General features: G+C 35.2%; 2 protein-coding genes across 5 annotated transcripts in view; both read left to right on the top strand.

Annotated features, from left to right (window-relative positions):
• LOC114349497 (ABC transporter G family member 20-like) overlaps window positions 1-24,645 on the top strand; it is a 636,826-nt gene that overhangs the window by 349,082 nt on the left and 263,099 nt on the right. The window lies entirely within an intron of this gene.
• The window catches only part of LOC114349498 (ABC transporter G family member 23-like), a 205,925-nt gene that overhangs the window by 143,287 nt on the left and 37,993 nt on the right, over window positions 1-24,645 (top strand). For all 4 annotated transcript variants that reach the window (XM_050643866.1, XM_050643867.1, XM_050643865.1 and 1 more), the window contains 4 exons: window positions 578-671; window positions 7,661-7,894; window positions 10,230-10,330; window positions 17,549-17,783. In XM_050643866.1, coding sequence (XP_050499823.1) covers window positions 578-671; window positions 7,661-7,894; window positions 10,230-10,330; window positions 17,549-17,783 — 664 coding nt within the window. The remainder of the gene's footprint in view (window positions 1-577; window positions 672-7,660; window positions 7,895-10,229; window positions 10,331-17,548; window positions 17,784-24,645) is intronic.

The raw sequence follows: 24,645 nt of genomic DNA, 5'->3' as shown, positions 1-24,645 counted from the left end.
TTTCAATATGCAATTACATCCTTCTAATTGGAATATTGTGAAATATAAAGGTACTATGATCTTGAGCGAATTTCATATTTTTTGACACACCTCGTATAAAATTAATAAAAGTTGATATATCATGGTTGTGTCTTAGATTTTAGACCATGCAAAGCTTTTTATAGAGAATAACTTTTTTCGTAAAATGAATAATAAACGAGTTATCATATTTGTAATAATTAAAAACGATGTTGGGTATCCATAAATTTGAAAAAAAAATTTTTTTCAATTAGAGGCATGTAATTGCATATTTTATCTTAGTCTTTAATTCTAAACAACTTTTTATCATAAGAATTTTCGATATTGAAAGAAATAAAGGTACTTTACCCTTGACCGAAATTCATATTTTTTGACATACCTCGTATAATATTGAAAAAATTTGATATCTGATGATTGAATCTTAGGTTTTGGGGCATGCAGAACTTTTTATAAAGAATAACACTTTTGTTCGTAAAATTAATAATAAAAAAGTTTCCCATATGTTTCCAACTTAAGTAGACACGCTGTATACTATTTTCTAAAATACTTTTGTTTTTAGGATTTGGTCTTATTTGGTAAAAATTACGAACGAAGATAAAATATCTGTCATAATCACTACTCACTATATAGAGGAATGTCGACAAGCTAATAAGGTAAATCGGGAATAATTTATTCACAACTACAGGACAAATCTCACTTTATGCTTAGCCAATTGTAGTACGGAGATTACTCGATTAAGCATGATGAATGTGCATGTATGTATTGTATGTAGGTATATGTGAAAATATATTTATATCATGTTCAGTCAACAAATCTATGGTTCGTACAGTGCAGGGTTACACCTGGTATACGGACGGGTCTAAAACTGCAGACGGTTCGGGCGCAGGAATATTCTGTAGTGGTGGAAATTTCAACATTTCTATTCCACTGGGAGAATATACCTCCGTATTTCAGGCAAAGATTTTTGTAATCTTGCAATGTGCAAGAGAAAACAACCTGAGGGCATTCGAACTGTAGCGGGTTAACATATGCACAGATAGCCAAGCAGCCATTGGGGCTCTTATAAACCCTAAGGTGAACTCTAGGCTGGTGTGGGAATGTCGACAAGAACTTGACAGACTGGCACAACATAACAGTGTTATACTGGTATGGGTTCTAAGGTCATCGGGGCATATACGGCAATGAAATAGCTGATGCACTTGCCAAGAGAGCATCAGCTACAAAATACCTGGGTCCAGAGCCGGCCGTGGGAGTGCTAAAAAGCACCGTCCCCGAACGAAAAAAAAAAGCCTGGATCCGAAGCCAACACAACTCACACCGGGAGAGTGTACCCGGTCAAACACATGGTAAGATGTATATCGGACGCACATGTGCTAGTAGGGCTGAGTTACTTCTGAAAACAAGCAGGAATCAGCTCAGAGTCATAACAGGTGTCCTCACTGGACATGCGCCAGTTAAGGGTCACCTGTTTACAATGGGGCTGTTTCATGGAGACTTGAGCTGCAGACTCTGTAACAGAGAACCTGAAACAGTCAACCATATTTTGCATGACTGTGAGGCATTGGGTCGGAGGCGGCAAACACTTTTCGGAGACATCGAAGTGACTCCAAATATATGGCACCCACCCACTAGACCTGTACAAGCTGGTACAGGTTTCCAGAATTCTGGAATGGGTTTCATAAACGAATGGAAGATGTACAATAAGCCAAGTGGCTGCAGTACAACCGGTTCACAACAGACGGCTTCCTGGAAAAAAAGCATGATGAATGTGCATGTATGTATTGTATGTAGGTGTATGTGAAAATATATTTATGTCATGTTCAGTCAACAAATCTATGGTTCGTACAGTATAAATACCGTTGCACGTCATCCGCATCATATCAAGTGACGTCACATGATACCAACACAAAATATTATTTAAGTCGTAGGTCTGTTCCTTTTTAGAATAATTTGGCCAAGTACGCTGAAATTACAGCCACTAGACATATTTTATTATATACGCGTAGAAATAATAGTTGAAGATTCCCATTAATGTAAACTTAACGAAATAAACCATAACTTGATTCATTTAATTTGTATAAGTGGATTATAAAGCGTTTATTTATTTATCTATATTTGTTTATATCTATGTTTGTATCTATATTTATTTACATTGAATATTAATTTGTTGTGTTGTATAATCCACTTATGCAATAATTATGTGATATTTTTTATTTAAAATGAATTCAGGAATTTTTTTGTAATTTGGCAACAATGTCAACTTAGGTCTCTTACGTAGATAATGACGTGCAACGGTATTTATACTGTACCACCCATACAGTTGTTGCTTGATTTCATCCCTTATGTCATTTTCTCAGTCGCATCCGTTCAGGACGTGACTTTGTCACATCCATCCTTTGTCTTATATAATATGAGCAGAATTATTAAAATGACAAATTATTATTTGCAAATAAATATATCTAAAACCCAGATGATGACAAATCTTGTAGTCAACAAAGATATATGCGTAGGAACAAGACCCATAGCCCAGGTAATGGCTTATAAATAGGTCATGACATGCGCATAGGAAAAGATAACCAAACCGTTGAGCTTTCCGTCGTATAAGACTGACTTGGGCAGCCTTCGGCAAGCTCAACCATATTTTCAAATCGTCAGACATACCAATATGTCTTAAAAGTCAAACCTTTAATCAGTGTGTTTTGCCAGTGTTGACTTACGGAGCGTTGACCATGACAAGGAGAACAGTGCCAAAAATCCGTGTGTCCCAAAGGGCGATGGAATGGTTGTCATAGGAATTGGATGCAAGAGACACAATATCGAAATAGATGGAAATTGGACAAGCGAAGATTGAATTATTAAAACGGCTCATTATGATCATACAAACCTTATCACCCAGTCCTTTTTTGGACTGAGGTGGAATGCTCTTAGCTAACTAGGGAAGATGTCCCTAGTACTGTTGGACTCGGACAGGAGAGGAGAACAGGCCAGGGCACACAGACCAGAGTATGATCCATGCGTCCCGCATGCCCCCCATAACCAGCCGCCTACCAACTAAAACCACCCTTCTTTTTCGACCCGGAATATCCCTTTCAGTGGATGAACGAAACATGGGGATATTCCGCGCAGTCTAAAATGGATGTCTGAAGATCAAGATTATCACCTAGTTTGGTCTGCGCGTAGTACTTCTACTCAATTCAGAGCGATCCTCCGCACAGTCTCAGAGAAACATAGTTCTAGCCGTCTTTTTGAATAACCTTATAGATACTTCCAATGTACTGTCGAGGATAAGTAAGCCTTTGACATTAAGCGGATCGATATATGCACAGAGAGTCAGCAGCTATGAGAGATTTCAGGAGCCCTAGTATGTGGTACACTAGGGCGGTCCGATAAGTACTTAGGGCCGGTATTTCAATAGCTACTTAAGCTTTTGCTTAGCTAAGCCTGTGTCAAAAGTTAAGGAGAAGCTTAAGCTGGGTGCCGTATTTCCATCATTCTCTTAACTAAACTGATGCTCAGCTGTAAAGTTAATTGGTTTGGTACCTCTGAATACGTCAAAGTGCCAGAGCTAACTGTTCTGAGGTAAACACCACTACTGTTGACATTTAATTTTATTTTGTCATCTGTATCAATGTTATTTTTACTTCACTTAATTTTGTGTACATGGTACATGTGTTTTTAGTTTATTGTCTATATTTTCTCTGGTTATATTTTTATTGTTATTTTGCATAAGCAATAGATCCGTCTTTGTAATTTTGTTTATTGGATATATTCCTTAATATGTCAAATTGGAATGTAAGTTTATTTTTGTAAAATAAATATACCTACCAAGCATTGTAGAAATAAACAATTTTCATGTGCCTACACCTTCCAAAAGTAGTAAGAATTTTAATAATCGTTATTACGATTAATAAATTAATATATTATTATTTATTAATCCAATACTAACGTTATTCCTTAAAAGTTGGTTTTCAAAACAACTCTATAATTAATAAATCTATAGAAATAACCTCAAAAAACAGAAAACAAATTTTAAGCAAAGGCTTAAACCAACTCCCGTGCGAGCTTAAAATTATTTGGTTTAAGCCTAGGCTTAAGCCTAAAATTGAAGTTGAAATACAGGCATCTAAGCTTAAGCAAAGGCTTAAAGTAAGCTTTGACTTAAGTGAGGTTGGAAATACCGGCCCTTAGCCTTCAAAAGAAAAACGAAAATTTTGGAGAAGTGGTGATTTATTTCTGAACGTAGTCTCCCTTTAGTTCGATACACATGTTCCAGCGAATCTCCAATTTATTTAACCCGTCTGAAAATACGTTTTCTAGTGGTCTGCAAAGTAGGCTTCCTCGATGATGAACCCCTCAGTCGACCAAAAAATCTGCCCGGCGAGCGACTTTTTCAAGTTCGGAAACAAAAATAAGTTGCATAGGACCAAATCTGGAGAAAACAGTGTATGGTATAGCAGTTCGTAGCCCAATTCGATCAATTTGACCATGGCGACGACGGAAGTATGAGCCGGTGCGTTGTTATGGTAGAAGAGTACTTTTTTTTCCAATTGGGGCTGTTTTTCTGTAGTTCGGCATCGAATCGACCCAATAATGCGGCACAGTTAAGTCCTGTGACTGTTTTGCCCTTTTTCAAGAAGATGATATAGATCACACCTTGTGAATCCCAGAAAATGGTGGCCATCACCTTTCAAGCCTATTGGACATTCTTCGCCCTTTTTGGAGTACATTCTCAGTGCGATGTCCACTGTATTCCTTGGTCTCTACTACCAGTCTCTGGTACCAGTTTATCGAAGGTTATGAAAAAACGTATATATAAACTCTTTTGGATTACACTTAAACAGACTCAGATACTGCTCTGAAGTGGTCTCATGGTTGCATTTATTGTCCGGCAGTTTATTGTATAATCGAGCTAACAGCTTCCTTATGCCCAAAATTTCATGCAGGATCTGACCCACGCGATCTTTTGAGATGCATACTTTTTCATTTTTTTTAATCCTCAGACACGCCCACTTACACACGCGGTAAAAACAAAACTACGAGCCCGATTCGGCCGAGAATTTGACATAGGCCCTTTAAGGTAATCGTCCACGGGCCAGCATAGGACACATCGTACGCAATGGATTTTAGTTTGCCTTTTATAAAAACTTATGTAATAATTGTGTCCACTGATCCGCATCGTACGGATCGCATCATCGGCAACGCCGAAGCGATGCCTCCAGAGGCAACTTTTGCGATGCGTGCCGATGAGTCATAGGAAATGCCGACCAGTAGACGCACCCCGTGCGCGTTTTACATAGGCGTAACCAGGATGATCCTAAGGGGGGGTTACAACTACCTGAAAGGGGGGGGTTACAACTACTGGAAGGTCTCTGAGGTCTATGGTGTTAAGCGTATAGAGCTCAAAGTACATCCCAATGGAGGGGTTATAACCCCCAAAACCCCCCCTGGTTACGCCTATGGCGTTTTATATTTTTAATTATTTTTAATGTATAACTTTTTGTACGTAATCAAACAAGTAAACTCAGTTTTAACTTTTATTTTATTTTATATAGGTATATTCAGAAAAAATATCACAGGTCATGATACGTTTATTATGGGGATTAAAATATCATAAATATTAGTAATTTTTCATGTTTATTAGTATTTCTAAAGATATCTCGAGTATCTAACTATAAAAATTATTCTCGTTAAAAAAACCACACATTTTTCTAATTTTACATTTGAATAAAAAGGAGCACACAAAGCTGTTTCACATTTATGTAAATGGAAAATAGTAGGCTGAAAACTCCAGTGCAAACATGGGAGGACAACGAAGACTAAGTTTAAAATTGATGTAAGACATTTCATTTGCCCCTCACCACAAAAGATGAAAAAGCAAGCAAAATATGTTAGAAGTAGTTGAAAACCACAGAAAGTATTTTACCGACTTCAGAAAGGCAACTTTGATTAATCTTTTAACAAACGTTTACTTATGTAGTTACTACTTTCCATTTAAATCAAATTTTAACAGTTTTGTGTATTCCTTTATATTCAAATGTATAATTAGTTAGAAAAATGGGTACTACTATGCGGTCTACTGTCGCGTTTCTACTATAGCTTGTAGTCTACCGAGAGAATCGGTGTATAAGCTGTAATATTACAATGCCGACAAAAAAATGTTTGCAAAGTGAATACAGGTATGATGATATTCTCCATGTTCCGATCTCTTCTTGAATATGTTGTGTATCCAAAAATTATACTTCCTTTTTCTAGATTTTTTTTCTTTTTCTTCCTCTTCTGCTAACAAACAAGCAATAATGACTTATTCTTCATCGCTTTCCTCTATTCTCACACACTTTCCGCAGGTACCTACAATCACTTAAAAAATCCGAATGAAGTGGCATCGGCAATCCGATTGCTGATACTGGCGTCGGCAAATCCGATCGCTGCCGATACAATGGACGCAGTATGAAAAATGAATCCGTTTGATGTGATCCGTCCGATGCGTACGATGCGGAGCTGTGGACGCTTACCTTTACAAAAATGTATTGCACGATAGTCTATTTCTCTTGCGATAGTGGCGCCATCGCCCGGATAGTCTAAGTACTTATCGGACCACCCAAGAATGGCTAATAGGCTAATTATTAGAGGCTAATGTGGGAATGCCGGGAAAAACTAAATAGACTGGTGATCATAAAAACGTTATGGCTCCTCTACATAATCGGCGATTACAGACGATCAAGCGCGAGCACGATTGTGTAGAGAGCATACTCGGCTATAGTTGCTCATGATCGTCTATGATCGCCCGTGACTGTAGACGATCCGTGATTTTGCGGTTTTTTTGAGACGCTTCAAAGGAAATCGTCGAGTAATAAATAATAAGTTAATGAGTAATAAGTAATAGTTGCGTTGACATGCCCACGCGATCGCCGATCATACATTTCCTGTCGGAAAATATTGTGCTTAGGTTAAAAAAAGGTGTAATTTTTTATACTATAAAGTTGATGCACGCTTAACTATCCCCCGTACCGAAAAATCTCAATGCGATTGCAAGTCGTATTTTAACTGATATGGAATTTCTGAAAGTAGTGTCTTGTTTTGCTACTAATGGGGATATTTTTCGTACCAAATACCTAATTGAAATCGCTCGGTGACATATGTAATTCTCCAGAAGATTTAACCAATAATTCAGCAAGCATATTCTCCATAATTTTTTTGGAAAAAAGTATATCTAAGTGCACAGCGATGAGTGAAAAATATGTTTATCGAATTGCGAAGTTCGATGTATCTTAACTCATTTGATTTTATCTCGAACAAGCCTATCTTAAAGGTAGTTGTCAAAGATCACTCTTCTTTTCCTCCATTTTTTTTACAACTTTTCGTTGGGCCATATTGACATAATGGTTGTATACCGCTATTAAAGAAATTGTTGCAGTAGCAACACACTGCACGTCCATTTTGATGGTTGTCGTAACATGCTACGGACGATTATGTGGACACTTGCACGATGATTGTGCCGATCATAGACAATCACATGATCGGCCATCATCGGCGATAATGAAGAGCAGGAATTACACTGGTATGCATGTAACAGTGTCACTTCGCTACACACATTGGTTATTTTATGTCGATTACTTGTAAAACTATTCAACCTGTATTCTAGATTGGATTGATGAGGGAGGGAAGATTACTAGCTGAAGAATCTCCATCAACTCTTTTAACACAATTTAATACGGACAATTTGGAAACAGTATTTTTAACGTTATCTCAAAAGCAAGCAGATGGACAATTATCCTCACTTAACTTGAAGATTGGTGATTTGGTCCACAAAAGCGACTCAATGTTCTCAATATCTTCTTCTTCTCAGAGTATCCCAGATGGCCATGCATCTACCGATGTAAGTATACAAGCTGTATATAATTAGTATTGTATTTACAAGTTTTTGCACACAAGCCACACAACTGTATTTTTTGTCGTTATATTTTTACTAACAGGATTTAATAGTCGAGTATAAGAAACGTTTTATTGATTATGAATTTACAGATTAGAGGGCCATAAAAAAGATCGACAATTTTTCTCCTTGCTTAAAGTCTCTATAAACTGCCGGTCCTTTGCAGCAACATTTACACTCTCGCGTCCTCAGTTAGGACATTCACCTTTCGCGCTACGTACATAAGAATTATTTCGCACTCTCAGAAGAAACACTCCCAATTCCGATGTAGGACGATTATTACGATGCTCTATACTCTATTACACTCTCCAGTTAGAAGTCTGAAAATAAATACATCACGCGATATATGTACAATCCCTCGCCTTAATGCAAATTTCGCTTTCACTATTAGTGCAAATTTCACTATTAAACGTACAAACTCGATATTGGGACCGTGCAAGTTCGGCAAAGCGACACCTGGTTTCTACGCTCAGCATCATTATTCGCACTTTTAATTATATTGGCCAATTATATTAGTCCTGGTTACTGGAGAATTGTCAAGGACATAGTCCAAAAAAATAATAAGAAGAAAAAATAAGATTCAGGTTATGTTATTAAAACGTAAACAAATGTACCTATGTAGTAAATAAAATTAGTTAATAAAATGCAGTACTGCAAGCAAAATACCATTAATTAAATTTACCTTTATATCATAATTGCATATCATATCAATATTGTGGAGCAATATACAGTGAGCACGCAAAGGTTGGAATAAATTCATTTTCTCGAGATTGGACAATTTTGGAAAAAAATCTCGAAACAGGTTAATTTTTATTTTTAAATTGCGACTTTTTGGCATATATATCATACTAGTTACGTCACCCATCTGGGCGTGATGACGTCACCTACGATTTTTTTAAATGAGAATAGGGGTCGTGTGATAGCTCATTTGAAAGGTAGTTCAATTCTCTATTCAGTAATATAAAAGAATGTGTGCAATTTATTTAACTCAAAATACGTTTTACTCCTATCAGTAAACAGGATATAATGTTTATTTGCCAAATAAATATTGTTTTTTGCTTAAATTCAGTATTAAAGCAGCCACCCATCTTCCTCTTGACAGTTTGAACATTTAATTTAAGCGAAAAGCAATGATTATTTTTCAAATAATTTTTTTTTCTGTTTTCTGAGAGCAGTAAAATGTATTTTGAATTAAATAAATTACTTGCATTCTTCTTTTTATGTCAGTAAATTTAATACAAAAATTTTTTTTGGACACCCTGTATAAATAATTATGTTAATGGTTATATTACTGAAAATAAAAATTGAGATACCTTTCAAATGAGTTATCACACGACCCTTATTCCCATTTAAAAAAATCATCGAAGACGTCATCACGCCCAGATGGGTGACGTTACTAGTATGATATATATGGAAAAAAAGTCATAATTTAAAAATAAAAATCGACTTGTTTCGTAATTTTTTTCCAAAATCGTCCATTCCCGAGAAAATTAATTTATTCCAACCTTTACGTGCTCACTGTATAATTTTTCTTCTTCAATGACAATACCTATGAAATATACGTCAATTTGACAATTTCAATTGACAATATGAGTTATTTAAGAAAGTGGCAATATTTCTCCACTATTCTCGCACGATCGTTTCTCGTATCCCCTCCAAGTACTTGCACACCGCTAATAGCAAAGTGGTCAGTTAAGCTTGTTTATTCCTAAGACAAATTATAAAACAGTGTTAATAAAATTAACCGTGCTCAAATAAAATATAAATATTTAAAATCAAAACCTGCTATTACTTTAACATCGAATTGTACCTGCTTCGACGAAGATAGTTAATCATCATCTAACCTCAAAAGTTCAATGCTGAACATAGGCATTCTCCTCTTGTTTTCATCCCCGTCTATACTACGCCGCTTTCATCCAGTTTTTATTTAGCCTTCTTAAATCGTCAGTCCATCTTGCAGGCGGTCGACCGACGCTTCTCTTGTCTTCTCTTGCTCTATATTCCAATAACCTCTTTGTATATCGTCCATCTGTTATTCTGGCTATGTGTCCTGCCCATCTCCACATTAGTCTGGCTATCTTTTCGATGACGTCAGTCACCTTTGTTCTTCTCCTGATCTCTTTGTTTTTGATTATGTCTCGCGTTATCCCCAACATGGAAGGTCCCAACAATGGTCCATGTTGGGATAGTTAATCAGTCTTTCATAATCAACCACTTAGAAGTTTGGTTCTCATCTTATGTTAAAAATTATTAAATATTGTTAAACATTATTCGTTTTCAGGAACTAATGAAGGAGCATAAATCTAGTCATAGTGTAATAAATAGGAATCGAATAAAAGCATTGTTGGACAAAAACTGTAAACAGTTCTATAGGAATTCGTTGTAAGTATATTATTAAGTTTTAAAACTAACATGAATAATTATAAGAAGTCAGCAGTGGAAGCTATACAAATACACTATTCACTCTATTTGTCAAATTCAATGTGGTGAATTTTCATTAGTTATCGTAAAAAGTGTGTATAGACACATATGTATTAGTTAACCCTTTGTGTGAACTATTGAACCTGAGTCTAAGCGAAAGGCCACACGGGTGATAATTTACTGCGTCGTAAGAGCAGTAAACCCATTGGTTGACTAATGCTAATGCTAATACTTTATTTCCTTTTTGACAAAAATACAATTTGTATAGGATCAGTCACAGTTTAGAAGACAGAATTAGTAAATATAAATGTAATTCTAAAATTACGCTAAACCTAAGATTACAAGACAAACACAAATAGAAAATGTAAAATTACTAGCATATACTTAAAATAATGTCAACTACTAAAATATTCATCAACAGAATAAAACGTATTCTGTAATAAAAAATCTTTTAAAGTTAATTTAAATATTTTCATATTCATACTTTCTTTATTGACTCTGGTAACTTATTATATATTCTTTGACACCTATTATTGCAGGTGAGTAAAAATGCATATTTCCTTTAGAAAAAGGCACATGTAATTTTTGATTCTGCCTTGTATTTATATTGTGAATTTGACTATTAGTTTTAAATTTCTCAAGATTTGAATGAATAAAAACACAAACTTCAAAAATGTATAAGCACGGCACAGTTAAAAGTTTATATCTAGTAAAATAACTCTTACAGCTAGTTATTCGAGAAATACCAGCAATACAACGGACTATTCTGTTTTGAGATAGAAAAACTAAATTTACAAGACGTACCCCAAAATTCTATGCCATACCGCAAACGAGACTCCACCTGAGCATAATACAGCATTACTAGCTGTTTTTCACTTAGTATATCTTTGAGGTTTCGAAGTAGGTAGCATGCTGAGTTTATTTTGGAAATAATATCACTGCCTGTTCCAATTGAGACATTCATCAACATACAAACCCAAAAACTTTAGGCATTGAACTTTTTCAATTTGTTTCGAATATATTGATAGGTCGATATCTAACATGTTTCTGTCTAATGTGGAAATGAATAGCATGCGTTTTGTCCGCATTAAGATGTAAGTAATTTGAGGAAAACCAATAACAAAGATCATATTCAGTGGCAGTTATCCCTTTAGGTCAATTGGTTAATGACCTCCCTGTAATAATTGTACAATCAAACGATTATAATGTAATTATTTCCTTAAAAAAAGAAAATTGTCTGTATTAAAAATGTTCGGAAATGTTATTGTATTGACTTTTCAGTCATTTTGTTGTTGTAAAATATAGCGACAAAGATGCCGCCAAAAGATTACCGATAAATAAACATGAAATACGAGCTGTTTGACGATACCGAAAAGCCAAATTTATCTTTGACTGAAAGTACCGCAATATTACTCTTAAACAGCTAAATACGAACATTCATGATGGCCAAGAAATTTATTTGACCTCACTGTGAGAATACAGCACTGGGATTCCGAACGTTCACGAAAATACGCACTTATACAAGTTGGTACTAAATCGTGGTCATTGACCGTAGACCGTAGGTATCGTTTTCGTGACTATCTACGCAGGGAGTAAGATTAGTTCGGAATTTACAAATTTAAGTTAAGTGCGTTCGTGAGATTAATATTATTTTATTATAGATTTTTATAAAATATCGGTAGTGGTTAGTATAAATGAACTCCAACGCCAAATGAAATTAAATTTTAATGAACGTTTGAAGTTTAAAGATTGCGGAATTCCAAAACCGTGTCTTGAAATCAAACAGACTACCATGGACAAAAATAAACCTGTTCATCGGTATTTTCGCCAAAATATGTATGAATTGTCAGACTGGCTTTGTAGATGTCAGGTATCGAATGCATTTTATTGTTTTCCGTGTTTACTATTTTCTAACGATCCAGTGTGGTGCAAAACGGGGGTTACTGATTTAAAACACTTGAAAGATAAAATAAAAAAACATTGTTTGTCTGGTAATCACATGAAAAGTGCCATGTCTTTTGCAACTCTGGGCCGTGCCGACATCCTAATGCAATTAGATAGGTAGTGCGTATAGACAATCAATTAAAATTTTTAATGACATTGTAAAAAAAACCGATACATTTTAAATAAAATTTAATTATTGACTGTATAAAGTTCTGCGGAGAGTTTGAACTCGCGTTTAGAGGCCATGATGAAACGGAATTATCTTGAAAATCCCGGTGTATTTCGCGGTTTAGTAAATTTCATATCAGAACTGGATTCGATTTTTAAAGAACATCTAGACAAAAGTTCAGTTTTTAAAGGTATATCGAAGTCAATACAAAATGATTTACTAGAGTCAATGTTGGCTAATCAAGTATATTCAAATGGGAAATAAGCCACAATTTTACCTAAAAATGATTTTATTAACGTTTCGACGCCCAAGTCGGGTGTCGTTGTCAAAATACAAAATAATACTAAATAAACAAAAATGTTGTTGCTTAGTAAAAAATTCCTCTAATAATTTATTTAATCTGACTCATTTATATCGGCAATTCAGACACGTATTATACATTTTAAAGTAGACGACTTTAAAATGATATTGCCAATATTGATGAGTTGCGTTCCTGGGACGACTTTACTAAAAGATAGTTCATTCGATTACATGAAATCAATCCCAACTCAAGAATATCCGCCACAAAAAATCATAGCATGTGATCTGTCTTTAAAAAGACAACCAAATGCAACGGTGGCACTGAAATTCTCGCGTTAGAGATCATAGTAAATCACGAGGGAAAACCAGGAAAAACCTCGTGATACTATCCCGAGCTCGTAAGTATTTGGGTTTACATTTAGTTTACTCTCAAAACTAATACCAAATTCTGACTTGATATTTTAAATTTTAAATAATACTAAAATACTAAATATGTACTAACTCGATATGTTACTGATTTACTAATTGTGGTATTTTCTTTCTATTTACTTCCTCCTTTAATATGGGTAACCAATACATTAAAATACAATAAAATTGTGGCTTATTTCCCATTTGAATATACTTGATTATAAAAATGCCACAAGAAAATAGCTTCAGAACAACATCAATGTTGGCTGTCGTACATCATAAAATAAAATCTGAAATTCAACAATCCGATTTTCTTGCCGTTCAAGCAGATGAGACTACAGATAGTTCAAATAAAACACAGATGGTCATTATTTTTCGCTACGTATTAAATGGTAATGTGCACGAAAGGTTCTGGAAATTTATTAATCCGATAGGAACTAAAGCAGAAAATCTGGCCAACGTTATTATGGATGAATTGGACAGTTTAGAAATAAATAAAACTCCAGAAAAACTAGTCGCTCAAAGTTTCGATGGAGCTTCCGTTATGAGTGGAAAATTTGGTGGTGTTCAAAACAAAGTAAGACAAAAATATCACTCAGCTACTTTCATACACTGCTATGCCCACCAGTTAAACTTAATTTTACAAAAAGCGGTTGGACAGAACAAGAGTGTAAAGGTATTCTTTGCCAGTTTACACAGCTTTTCGTCATTTTTTGGAAAATCTCCTAAGAGGACAGCGGTTTTAAACGAAGTTGTGAAGGTAAGACTACCTAAAGCAGCGCCAACCAGATGGTACTTTAATGCACGATGCGTAGAAACTGTATTTTTATATCAAAAAGATATTCTAGCTTGCTTGGAGAAAATTATAGAAAATGAAGACGATAATAATACTTTAAATCAAGCCATTGGATTGAAAAATTACTTAAAAGATACTGATTTCTTCTATTGGTTAGATTTTTTCCATATGATTATGCTGCATTGTGACATATTGTTTAATCAACTTCAGAAACGTAATATCGATGTTTTAAATATTAAAAACTATATTGCCAAGTTTAAAGAGTGCATTGAAAACATCAGAGCCAAAGTATTAAGCAATTCTTCACAGCCCTCATCGTTATGCACGACAGTTTCTAATAAACGGCCAAGACATGAGGACTCAAAACGTCAAATTTCACTGGAAGTGTGTGATATCGTTTTATCAGAAATTCAACATCGATTCAGTTTTAGTGAACATCTTGTGATTGCTCAACTTTTTTATGCTGAAAGGTTTATAGACTACAGGAAAAAATTTCCCGAAGATACACTAAAGTTAGTCAAAGTCAACTATCCACTTATAAACTATTTCAAACTGAAAACCGAAGTTGAAGTGATGTATGATCGTAAAGATTTTGATAAAAACAGCGGGATTATTTCAGTTCTACAGTTATTCATAAATAACAATTTATGTGATACCTTTTCTGAATGTGTAAAATTATTGAACGTTTTATGTACTTTGCCGATGACTACAGTGGAAAGTGAACGTTGCTTTTCTACGTTAAAACGCATCAATACGTTTTTAAGAAATACTATGGGAGAGGACAGGTTGTGTGCTTTAGCTATATTAACTATGGAGAAATCTTTAATTCGAACGATCACAAATTTCAACGAGCAAGTGATCGATCATTTCGCAAAATCTAAGGCCAGAAGAATCGATTTACTTTTTAAATCCGCATAAAAATGTAAGTTTTTATTTATTTTAGGTTTTGAGTTTAAGTAGTTTGTTGATATTCTGGCTGTTATAATTACATATTATATCATACTATTTATCTGATTTATTTGACAATTAGTAATGAAGACTTGTTCCTTTTACTTATTTCATATTTACTTGTCAAATAAAGATCCGCTTAAATTTAAACAATATATTTCAAAATAAGTTATAACAAACCAATACAGATGATGGAATAAAAAATTATTTAAAATGGGATTTGTAGGTCTTGTTTTTCCAAAAAAATCTTGAACCACCGGATATGACCTCCCCCTTCACTTACAGACCAGCCGCCACTGGATCACACAAGAGTTCGTTACATTTATTTTCAAGAGATAATATATGTGATTTATCTGATATAAGTATTGAAGTATCATCTGCATAAAGCGTAAACTGTACAGCAGAATTTATTGAGACAATATCATTTAAGTAAATAAGAAATAATATTGGGCCAATTATTGGACCTTGCGGAACACCCATATGAATGTAAATGTAATCTGATTTGCAAATATTTACTGATTGTTGGGATACATCTGTTAAGGAGACACACTGGTGACGTTCTGATAGATAGGATTCTATCCATTTTAGAGAGATCATTTGTTCCAATATTTTCTAATTTATTAATGAGTAAGGTATGATCGACACAGTCAAATGCACTACTGAGATCACAAAAAATCCCGACAGAGCAGTCATCCGCATCAATATAGTTAGTTAAAGTCTCATAAAATGAATGAACTGCTGTATTTGTAGACTTACCTGCCTGAAAGCCATGCTGATATTTACTGAAAATACCGTTCTCCAATAAATAAGAGTTTAATCTGTTAAGATAACAGTATTCGAATATTTTCGAAAACAGTGAAGGGAGAGTTATTCGGCGATAATTACTAATATCCTTTGGATCACCTTTCTTATGTACAGGAACGACTTTTCCCACCTTTAGATAATCCGGGAAAATACCATTGCAAAAAGTTAAGTTTATTAGACTCCTCCACCAATTGTCGATGAAATAGGAGTTAGTCAACCAATGTCCCGTCAGGTTTACTGCTCTTACGGCGCCGTAAATTATCGCCCGTGTGGCCTTAGGCTAAGGCTCCACGGGCGACAAATTTACGCTAGCTGTTTACACAGGACTTGTGCGTAGTCAGTTCAGTTCGGCTATTTCTATTCCGTTCCGCGGAACCTTAAGTTCGTTTTATGGCTACTGCTAGCGTAAATTTGTCGCCCGTGGAGCCTTCCTAAGGCTACACGGGCGATAATTTACGGCGCCGTAAGAACAGTAAACCTGACGAGGCATTGGTTGACTAACTCCTATTTCATCTACAATTGGTGGAGGAGTTAGTCAACCAATGGGTTTACTGCTCTTTCGGCGCCGTAAATTATCGCCTATGTGGCCTTTCGCTAAGCGTTGAAGTGTTCTATGATGATGTTCTGAGCTTATAGTCGTTGTGAAACCAGTTCTTCAGACCAGAGACCCTTAGATTAAGGTGACCTCCTGTAATAACCGTCACCGTAGCTCAACAAATAATTAGCAGAAGACAATGCTCCCACTTTAAATCCCCAACAAACTAACACATGGCCCAACTTTAACGAACATCGGAAACAAGCTCGCCTTCAGTTTGCCCGAGAACACACTAATTGGGACCTTGGTAAATGGAGCAGAGTTATGTTCTTTGATGAGAGTCGAATGCGCTTTGTAAAGCACTGATAGAAGGCAACACGTCTACTGAAGGCCCTGAGAATTATTTATACAAGTGTTGCAGTGTCAAAACAGTGAGTTACATGGTTTGGAGTTGGAGTGGTATATTTTTATTAAGAAAAATGGAGCTTGTGTTCGTGGAGGGAGTTTGACAGCGGATTAATGCATTACGGTTATTCTCCAAGTTCATGTTGTTCTTTACACCGGCTACACAGGCGACGGTTTCATGCTAATGCATGATAACGCTCGACGTCACACAGTGCGCATTACAGACGTTTACCTGGCCAACACCAATATAACAACACATAAATAAATATGGGATTAGCTCAAACGTAAGTTTCGGGTCCGTAATCCAGCACCAGAGACAGTAGATGAGCTAAAAGCTGTATTAGATAAAGAGTGGGAAGCGATTCTTCAGCAATCAGTCAGAAACTTAATAAGGTCCTTGAAATCTCGCGTGGAAAGTGTAACACAACGCAGAGGAGGAAATACTCAGTTTTGATTTTGATTTTTTATGATAATTTACGTTTATGTTCATTAAACAATGACTTTCATTCATTACATGTTTTCTCACATACAATATTAAGTTATCTTTGTTATGTTCTTTAGTTATTACCTTTATAAATATTGGTGTCATTATAATGAAAATTACTTCTGTTCACAATTTATTTTAAATTATAACTATATGTGGATAAACAGCGTAGCAAAAAATATAACTTATTTTACTTTTAAGTCGTAATTTTTTTGCTCGCAAGTGTAGTTTTTGCCTATTACCTATACTTATACTCGTAAAAGGATTAAACAATTTAGTTTAGTAAGGAAAACTATTGTAATTTTAACAATAGCTTGAATTAAGCTAGCGAGTTACCTATATTATTCAATATATTATTTACTTATTTACGTTTCAACCATTTTTAGAGCCGTTGTATTCTTATTAGGCATGCCCATAGTTCAAATGCTCATGGTAGTGTATTCACTAGGCCTTGAGATGAGGAATATTGGTTTAGGTGTAGTCAACAATGAGAACATGAATTCGACTTGTTTCAACTACTCATTCAATGATACGGTAGAAGTAGAAAACAATGACTGTCATTTTACAACCTTATCTTGCCGATTTTTAGAAATGTTGGATAATCATCCAATGATAAATAAGGTAAGGATTTATTTGGAATACTTATGTTTTAATTTATTTCATTTAAGGTAAACGATTGATATCAATTGATATCAAACAAAAAGAGAAATAAATAAATTGCTGGTGTGGGAACGTAAAATTCTTCGAATGATGTATGGCCCTTGCAGAGATAGCGTGACAAACGAATGGAGGCGCAGATACAATAACGAGCTAGAGTCTCTATTCGGAAAAAAAATCTAGTTAGATATATAAAGGCCAATAGACTCAGATGGGCAGGGCATGTGATACGCAGTAACGACAATCGCCTTATAAACAATGTGTTCTGGAAAAGGCCAGATGGAAGAAGGTCTGTTGGGCAGCCTAGAAAAAGGTGGAAAGATGCAGTCAAAGAAGATCTAGAGAAAATGGGAGTGCGACAATGGGAATTAGGGCCAATTTCTCATATCGAGTTTAACTCCAGTTTAACCTGAACTTCTAGTAAACGTCAGTTTTAAGTCAAAATCGTCTTTCTCAATTCGCACGTTCAACCGATGGCAGTTTAAACTTGAACGATGCTTGAACGGTGGAATTCGGCCGTTCAAAGATTTCAGAACTCAGTTCAGATGATTTCATGGACTACGCATGCGTTGTATTAACACGAAACGCTGTCATAATATAAATATATCCTATTTTATTATATTAAGCCTAACGATAAACGATAACATTATTTTTGTTTTTATAATATTTATTTATAATTATTAAAATTACTATTTGACTATAAATACTTAAATTTACCTTTATTCAAAAACAGCATAAAAAAAGTAGTTCAAAATGGCGACAGTTTTTTACCTTTTGCCATCTATTGGCATTTCTCGAAAGCTGCAGAACGAGCGCTGACATGAACATGCAATGAGAAATGCATTCCGAACAAAACCGAAGATCAGCGGTGAACCTGGTTCAACTGAACCATAGATTACCGCAGGTATGAGAAATCGACCCTTAGTGGCACAGGACCGACAAACATGGAAGGCAATAGTAAACGCGGCAAAGACTCACGAAGAGTTGTAGCGCCATTGATAATGATGATTGATATAAAAATCTATAGATCAACTCTCCCTCCTATGGCGCTACAGCCCAAGTCGGGCCCTGCCCTGGCCTCCCCCCAGCATCCGCCTCTAAGGGCCAATTTCTCATATCGAGTTCAACTCCAGTTTAACCTGAACTTTTAGTAAACGTCAGTTTAAAGTCAAAATCGTCTTTCTCAATTCCCGTTCAACCGATGGCAGTTTAAACTTGAACGGTGGAATTCGGCCGTTCAAAGATTTCAGAACTCAGTTCAGATGATTTCATAGACTACGCATGCGTTGTATTAACACGAAACGCTGTCATAATATAAATATATCCTATTTTATTATATTAAGCCTAACGATAAACGATAACATTATTTGTGTTTTTATAATATTTATTTATAATTATTAAAATGACTATTTGACTATAAATACTTAAATTTAACTTTATTCAAAAACAGCATAAAAAAGGTAGTTCAAAATGGCGACAGTTTTTTGCCTTTTGCCATCTATTGGCATTTCTCGAAAGCTGTAGAACGAGCACTGACATGAACGCGCAATGAGAAATGCATTCCAAACAGAACCGGAGATCACCCGTGAATCCGGTTCAACTGAACCATACATTAACCATACATTAACGCAGGTATGAGAAATCGACCCTAAGTATCTCTGTCCCTGGCTGCTCTCCTACAGTTGTCCACCCTCGATATCTCTTTAGCGTCGGTTCTCACTCCGTCTATCTACCTCTACCTTGGTCTGCCTACTTTCAGACGTCCCACCATAGTTCCACTAAGCGTTGTGCTAGGTGTTCTGTCGTTATCCATTCTCAGGGACGTATTTATAGTTTTTTAATGGGGGGGGGGGGATCCTAATTTCCAAATTAAGTAAAACCCGGGCTTGGTTTTGAAATACCTTTGAAAAAAATAATAAAAACAAATTTCTAAAAAATTTATTAAAACTTAAAATACCGTTTTACAAAATTAAATTCATTCTCTTCCTTCTTTCAGCTAACGTATTTACAATTTCTGAGGAATTTAGACCTATTGTCACATTCCGATGAATACTCATGAGAGCTAATCCTGTAAGCCTCTCGTCTCCCATTCTATTTCTAAGATAAGTTTTTAACCGTTTAAGTGATGAAAAAGTACGTTCAGGTGTGGCAGTAGATACTGGAAGTGTTGCTAAAATTTGAAGAAGTTTCCTAACCGTTGGAAAAAAGATTTCATCACATCGGTCCATAGCTTCTAGTGCAGTAGACGGCTGTTCTTGATTGCACCAGTGGTTGTGCCAAAGCTCATACTCACTTACTAAATGTTTTATTTCAACTTCCCTGAGAAATATTTCTCCGATTCCTGCTATACATTTCTTTGCTCTTTCAGTATTTTGGGTGCGATCTGGTAGAAGCAACTGAATTCCTGAAATTGCTTCTTCGTGAGGTTTAAAGCGAGCATCAAGCTCGGTCACTACATGTTCTATAAATGGATAAAATATATTTCGCCGATAGTAAACTTCAGCAGTGTCCCCTGGTATATTATTGCGGTTTAATTGTCTCCTACTTACTCTTGGAACAGTTATATCTGCTGAAATTAACTTTTCTGCTTCCTCAAAAAGATTTGAGAATTCACGTTCGTTACGAAGGTTCTGTAAAGTGGTTTTTATTGTTTTTACGTAACTGCAAGAGTCGGTTAAATCTACATTGACTTTTTGTAGGGTTCGGTTTAAGCTTGACGTATAGGAGAAAACCTTCCTTAAAATAGTTAGTGAAACTATAAATTGACAGTTTTCCATTGCGACTTGTAACTGGTAAGCTTGGGTTGCAATTTCCCTTCCAGATTCTTGAAGTTCTTGAAGCACGAAATTTACTACAGGAAACATCTCAGCAAATCTTTCGACGGCTGTATGTTTTTCTGTCCAGCGTGTCTCACAAAGCGAGATAAGCGTTGAATGAGGTGCTCCAATCTCGTCCGCAGTTCTTTTTAAAAGTCCATCCCGGAGTGCAGATTGCCGAAAGAAGTTAATTATACTTTTAATAGTTCCGATGCAGTTTCGTATTGCAGGGATCTCGCATGAATGACCCAAAACTAAGTTTAATGTGTGCGCCACACAGTGTACGAATAGTGCTCGAGGATATTTGTCCATGATTATTGTTCTTACTCCTTTAAATCGTCCGCTCATCACAGCCGCACCATCATAGCCCTGGCCAACTAAATTCTCCAAATCTAATCCAAACGACTTAAGTTTATCGATGATTATCGTAGCTAGAGCTGATCCTGTTACTTCACTAACGTGGATAAATTCAATGAAATCCTCTCGAATAAGTGCCTTTCCAGAAGAGCAGTCTACATACCGAAGGCAAAGTGAGAGTTGTTGGTGACGCGAAATGTCTTGAGTTTCGTCGGCAAGTACAGCAAAGAAACCTGATTGTTTCACTCTATTTATTATTTGCTCCTGAATAGCATTTCCACACAAATCAATAATTTCATTTTGAATGACGGACGATGTGTACATAGCCCGAGAATGATTGATTTGAGAAATAAGGTGATTTTTAAGTACTTCATCACCAGCTTGCGCACGAAAACGAACTAGTGCACGAAAATTACCGTCATTATGTAGAAGATCTATAATACCGATTTCACCAGAGTCTTGATTTCCTCTCAAAGGCAATTCCTGCCGTCCGCAAAATAAGATTGTGTCCACTATGGCACATAGCCTCTCTCTATTTTCTCGGGCAATTTTTTTATTTTCTTCATTAAACGACTCTGTAATATCACGAGTTTGACCTTCCATAACGCTTACAAAATTTCTTGCCCGTTCAACAGCATATTTATGATAATTTGTATTTCGATGATGTTCCATTTTTTCCAGAGCTTTTTTCCAGTTACTAAATGGTTTTGTGAGAAAACTTCCAAGTTTTTGATCACCGCGACCACCTTCGGTCTGTCCAAATAAAACGCACATTTTGCATAATGATCCTTGTAACATATTTGAATATACTAACCATGGATTCTTTTGGGTCCAATGACGTTGAAAACAAAGTTTTCTTTTTCCACAGACGGGGAACTTAAAAGTCTCTGGAGAGGTCCAAGTTTCTTTTAAAACTGTTAATTTTTCGTCGTCATTTTTTGGATTATTTGATAAATATTTACCAAAATCGTAGTCCATACCAGAATCCAGACCAACTAAAAAAAATGCTTTAAAATGGTGAGAGATTAAAATTAAAGTAACTTACCATGGCTTGTTTCTCTGTTTCTATCTGAGGTGGAGGGAGTTGGAGTATCCCCATCTGTACTAATATCCATACTCGGCGTAGTTAGGATTTTATCGTTTTGAGGGTTCAGTTCATCATTAATTTTCCCCTTTTTTGGAAAAAATCCCAAAAGCGACTGCTGTAAAGTTCGTTTTATACTTCTTTCACTAAAACATTAATATTAAGCAATATCCAAATAATAATTATTATATTATCTATACAGGGTGAGGCAGATAACTGGCCTATTAGAAATATCTCGAGAACTAAAGGCACCAGAATCATGAAAATTGGAATAAAGGGGTTTTGAAAGATGATCTATTAAATGAAAATATTTTCATCTCTTTGCAACTTCCGGATATACCGGAAGTTGCTTATAACTTCGTTTTTTTAAATGGGACACCCTGTACATTTTTACATTTTTGGATTCTCTTCGATGTCTTCTTTCTTAAAATATGAGGTTTTGTAATATTATACAGGGTATTTTAAAAGATAATTACGTTTTTTTATTAATTTCGTAGCAAAATTAACACCCTGTAGAATTGTAGTAGTTTGACATCTAAAACTCTACTTACGTTCAAATGATTTTTAATATACTCTACTATTGTTAAAAATCATTAGTACAGCTAAATTTTTAATTTTAGTATACAGGGTTGGTCGAAACTCGGAATGAATATTTTCTGAGTTTTCTTAAATGGAACACCCTGTATTTTAGTATTGTAATGAAATGATATTTTATGGTACTTTTTTATTTCTTAAGCATTCCCTATACCTAGCTGCTTTAATTTGTGCTTAATTGTTAATCGCACCAACAATCTTAACTACGTAGGTATTTCGATAGCTAAACCATTATTGGTAATTTTAAGGACCAGTCTGGATTAATATGTATTTATTTCTGAAAAATTATTTGGGACTGAGTATTTTCACGGCCAACTTAATAAAATTTTACGTATTTTTTGTTGCAATTATTGTTTAGCTTGAATCACCAATAACTCACAAATTAAAGCAGTTAGGTATAGGGAATGCTTAAGAAATAAAAAAGTACTGTAAAATATAATTTCACTACAATACAAAAATACAGGGTGTTCCATTTAAGAAAACTCAGAAAATACTCATTCCGAGTTTCGACCAACCCTGTATACTAAAATTAACAATTTAGACATACTAATGATTCTTAACAATAGTAGAGTATATTAAAAATCATTTGAACTTAAGTAGAGTTTTAGATGTCAAACTACTACAATTCTACAGGGAGTGAATGTTGCTACGAACTTAATAAAAAAACGTAATAATCTTTTAAAATACCCTGTATAATATTACAAAACCTTATATTTTAAGAAAGAAGACATCGAAGAGAATCCAAAAATGTAAAAATATACAGGGTGTCCCATTTAAAAAAACCAAGTTATAAGCAACTTCCGGTATAACCGGAAGTTGCAAAGAGATGAAAATATTTTCATTTAATAGATCATCCTTCGAAACCCCTTTATTCCAATTTTCATGATTCTGTTGCCTTTAGTTCTCGAGATATTTCTAATAGGCCAGTTATCTGCCTCACCCTATATATACGTAACGACACTGTAGATACACAAACACCACAAAAATTTCGACAAATACAACAGTTTACTGAATTTGCACTTGTACAATAGCAACAAAATAAAGAAAACAATACACAAATCCACATATGCACCGGCCGGCCGACAAACAAGACTGGCACTAGACAGCACTAGACTGCGACTCATATATGTATAACCACCGTTCAGTGATAGAATAAGTTGGGTCACTCTCGATTTAGCGCCGGTTTACCTGCCCCCGTCGTCTCACGCCCCGTACCTACCAAATTCTCCCTAGTCAGTCCTCACAAAATTTCTATCGTTCAGGCACCGTTCAGTGTATTTGCGGAGCGTTCAATATAATTTATGACCACCGGCAAAAAATCTTTCGGCGAGAGCCGAGATCAAAAGAGTGAACCTACTATTTGGAATAGGTGTACGGTGATATAACTACTAATAGCGTTCTAATTCTAATAGGTATTAGTTTATCTGTATCTACGCTGCTACTGCGGACCGACAGCATCCGTGCGCTGACTCATTAATTTATTTTTATTTTTTATACATGTAATGATATTGGATTAAAAGTAATAGTTTTGCATGGACTGCAAGGAGGGGGTTTGAACCCCCTAAACCCCCCCATAAATACGTCCCTATCCATTCTTATAAGGTAATCTTCAGCGCACAGCGCAATCTTCGTATTTTTCCATAATTTGCTATATAAAGCGTGTCTACTTAAGTTGGAAACATGGAAAACTTTTTTATTATTAATTTTACGAAAAAAATTTATTCTCCATAAAAAGTTCTGCATGCTCTAAAACCTAAGATTCAATCATCAGATATCAAATTTTTTCAATATTATACGAGGTTTGTCAAAAAATGTGAATTTCGTTCAAGAGTAAAGTACCTTTATTTCTCTCAATATCAAAAAATCTTATTATGAAAAGTTGTTTGGAATTAAAAACTAAGATCAAATATGTAATTACATGCTTCTAATCAAAAAATATATATTTTCCAAATTTTTCTCAAATTTATGGATACTT

The sequence above is a fragment of the Diabrotica virgifera genome, chromosome 2 (assembly GCF_917563875.1).
Source record: "Diabrotica virgifera virgifera chromosome 2, PGI_DIABVI_V3a".
NCBI classification, from domain to species: domain Eukaryota; kingdom Metazoa; phylum Arthropoda; class Insecta; order Coleoptera; family Chrysomelidae; genus Diabrotica; species Diabrotica virgifera.
Note: the sequence above shows the minus strand (reverse complement) of the source record. Positions and strands in the feature narration are given on the sequence as shown.